Genomic DNA, 1,942 nt, shown 5'->3' with positions numbered 1-1,942 from the left:
GAAGGAAGGAAGGAAGGAAGGAAGGAAGGAAGGAAGGAAGGAAGGAAGGAATTGTTGTTTAGCCTTGACATATCGCCCACCCTCAACGTCAAAAAGGTTCAAATTTGAAAGTGAAGCATGCAGTAGATGTATGTATGTGTCCATAAACATATGTGTGTGTGTATGTGTGCGTGTGTGTGTGTAAGCTACGAAAACCATGGGTGGCTCAGCAGCTGTTCCAGTGTGGGACGATCCTTAGGGTCAACCCTCAGACACTTTGACAGAACATCCTGGCAATCTGGAGGGTCAGAGGTCAAACAGCAACAATGAACAGAGCCAGAGGAACAAAACAAAACGACACAGAACAGGTTTTTTGGTGCTGTGAGCTATGCTGATAAGTTTGTCTCACTCTTGGAGAGCTTTTTGCTGATCTTCAGCTTTTTTGAAAGGAAGCTGTGGGTGTTGAACCGAGTCATGTGGACCACCTCGAACAGCACCACACCCAGCTGCCACGCTGTCGTGGGTTCAGCACAGTAGTTTTTGTGCATGAACCAGTCCAGTGGAAGGTGTTCAGGAGTACCTTGAAGGGGTGTAAGAATCAGACAATCAGTAAGACGAAACAGCATTAATAAATGAGAAAGGGTCGGGTTCTATGGTCCAATCGTACCACACAGTAGTTCATGTTTTCTTCTGTCATCAAAGCAGCTTAAACCGAAATCTATCAGATAGACTTGTAGGCCTTCTGCAGTGGTCTCAATCAGGATATTTTCTACCTTAATGTCCCTATGGAAGATGTTTGCATTCTGAAGGTAGAGCGCTGCTTCCACGAGCTGTTTCAGTATGATCTAAAGGAAAAACATTGCATGGTCAAGAACAGCAGCGATACAGGTGACGTTAAGAACTGTACTGCCTGGCAAAAGTCTCCATCTCTGTCTTACGTTTTTCAAATGCAGCTACGTTACAAACACAAACTTCAATGTATGATATTAGGAGCTACAATATCTCTTCAATTACAGTAGGAAGTCTTCTGGGGTAAGTTTAGACTTTGCATGTATAACGACTGAAAGCTTTGGTCAAACTTTTTGAAAAATCTTAAGGTAAGTCATAAGATAAAGAGTGTCTTTAGACACATTTTAGCCTTCCTATCCATTTGGTGAGTGGATTGTGACTCTGGCTTTTGGTTGCTGTCATGCTGGAAGAAAAAAACTGACAGATCTTGTTAGGCCTGTCAGTATAGGCGGACCTTCACATCTTACTAGGTTTGCAGGTATTCCATATGTTTTGCACTTTCAGGTGATGGACCAAAATTGTCCTTGAAAGATTTCCAAATTTTATTGTTTTATGCCCCAACCCTGCTTTAAACTTTTTTGTACAGAATGCAATGTTTTTTAGTGGAATAGTGTAGGAAGGCAATGGCCAAGATAATGTTGGACAGTTTTTAGAAAATGTTTTTGTAAAAAAAAAAAAAAACTTACATAATTAATTTTATTTCTGAAATATGGCATGTTGTGCTTTGTGTTGGCGTATTATATAAAATGTGAATAAAATGTATTGAACCTGAACACATGTGACATGTCTTGAGTGATATCACTCTGTACTGTATTTTATAGCCCTGACTGTAATAAAGTAAGTGTGAAAAACAAAACAATGAAAGCAGCACATTTGACAAAATCTCTAAAACTCATCCAGCAGCTTACCTTTGCCTTCTTGTCCTTAAGGCAACCGTTGTGCTCCATAAGGTAGTCTGACAGGTTGTCAGAAGGCATGGGCCTTTCCATCACAATGATCAGGTGTTCGTCCAGATCGTACCAGTCCAGCAGGGTCACGAAGGCTGACTGCCACAGTGCACTGCTTAGGTTCCTCATTTCTAGCATGACAGCCACCTCCATGGGCAGCTCCCTGCCGTTCTCATCCTGAAACATCCAGACAAACAGGAGAAACCCACAATGCATCTGGAATCCAC

General features: G+C 41.8%; 1 protein-coding gene across 2 annotated transcripts in view; it reads right to left on the bottom strand.

Moving 5' to 3' along the window:
* Window positions 1-13: 13 nt before the first annotated feature.
* The window catches only part of LOC103143958 (serine/threonine-protein kinase pim-1-like), a 5,288-nt gene continuing 3,359 nt past the window's right edge, over window positions 14-1,942 (bottom strand). Inside the window, exons 5-8 of one of the 2 annotated variants that reach the window (XM_016675633.1) lie at window positions 1,677-1,892; window positions 647-824; window positions 389-559; window positions 14-277 (exon numbers count right to left, since the gene is read on the bottom strand). In XM_016675633.1, coding sequence (XP_016531119.1) covers window positions 186-277; window positions 389-559; window positions 647-824; window positions 1,677-1,892 — 657 coding nt within the window. In that variant the 3' untranslated portion in view covers window positions 14-185. The remainder of the gene's footprint in view (window positions 278-388; window positions 560-646; window positions 825-1,676; window positions 1,893-1,942) is intronic. The other variant, XM_016675634.1, reaches the window with a different exon arrangement.

Source organism: Poecilia formosa, unplaced genomic scaffold (genome assembly GCF_000485575.1).
Source record: "Poecilia formosa unplaced genomic scaffold, Poecilia_formosa-5.1.2 Scaffold118, whole genome shotgun sequence".
NCBI lineage: Eukaryota > Metazoa > Chordata > Actinopteri > Cyprinodontiformes > Poeciliidae > Poecilia > Poecilia formosa.
Note: the sequence above shows the minus strand (reverse complement) of the source record. Positions and strands in the feature narration are given on the sequence as shown.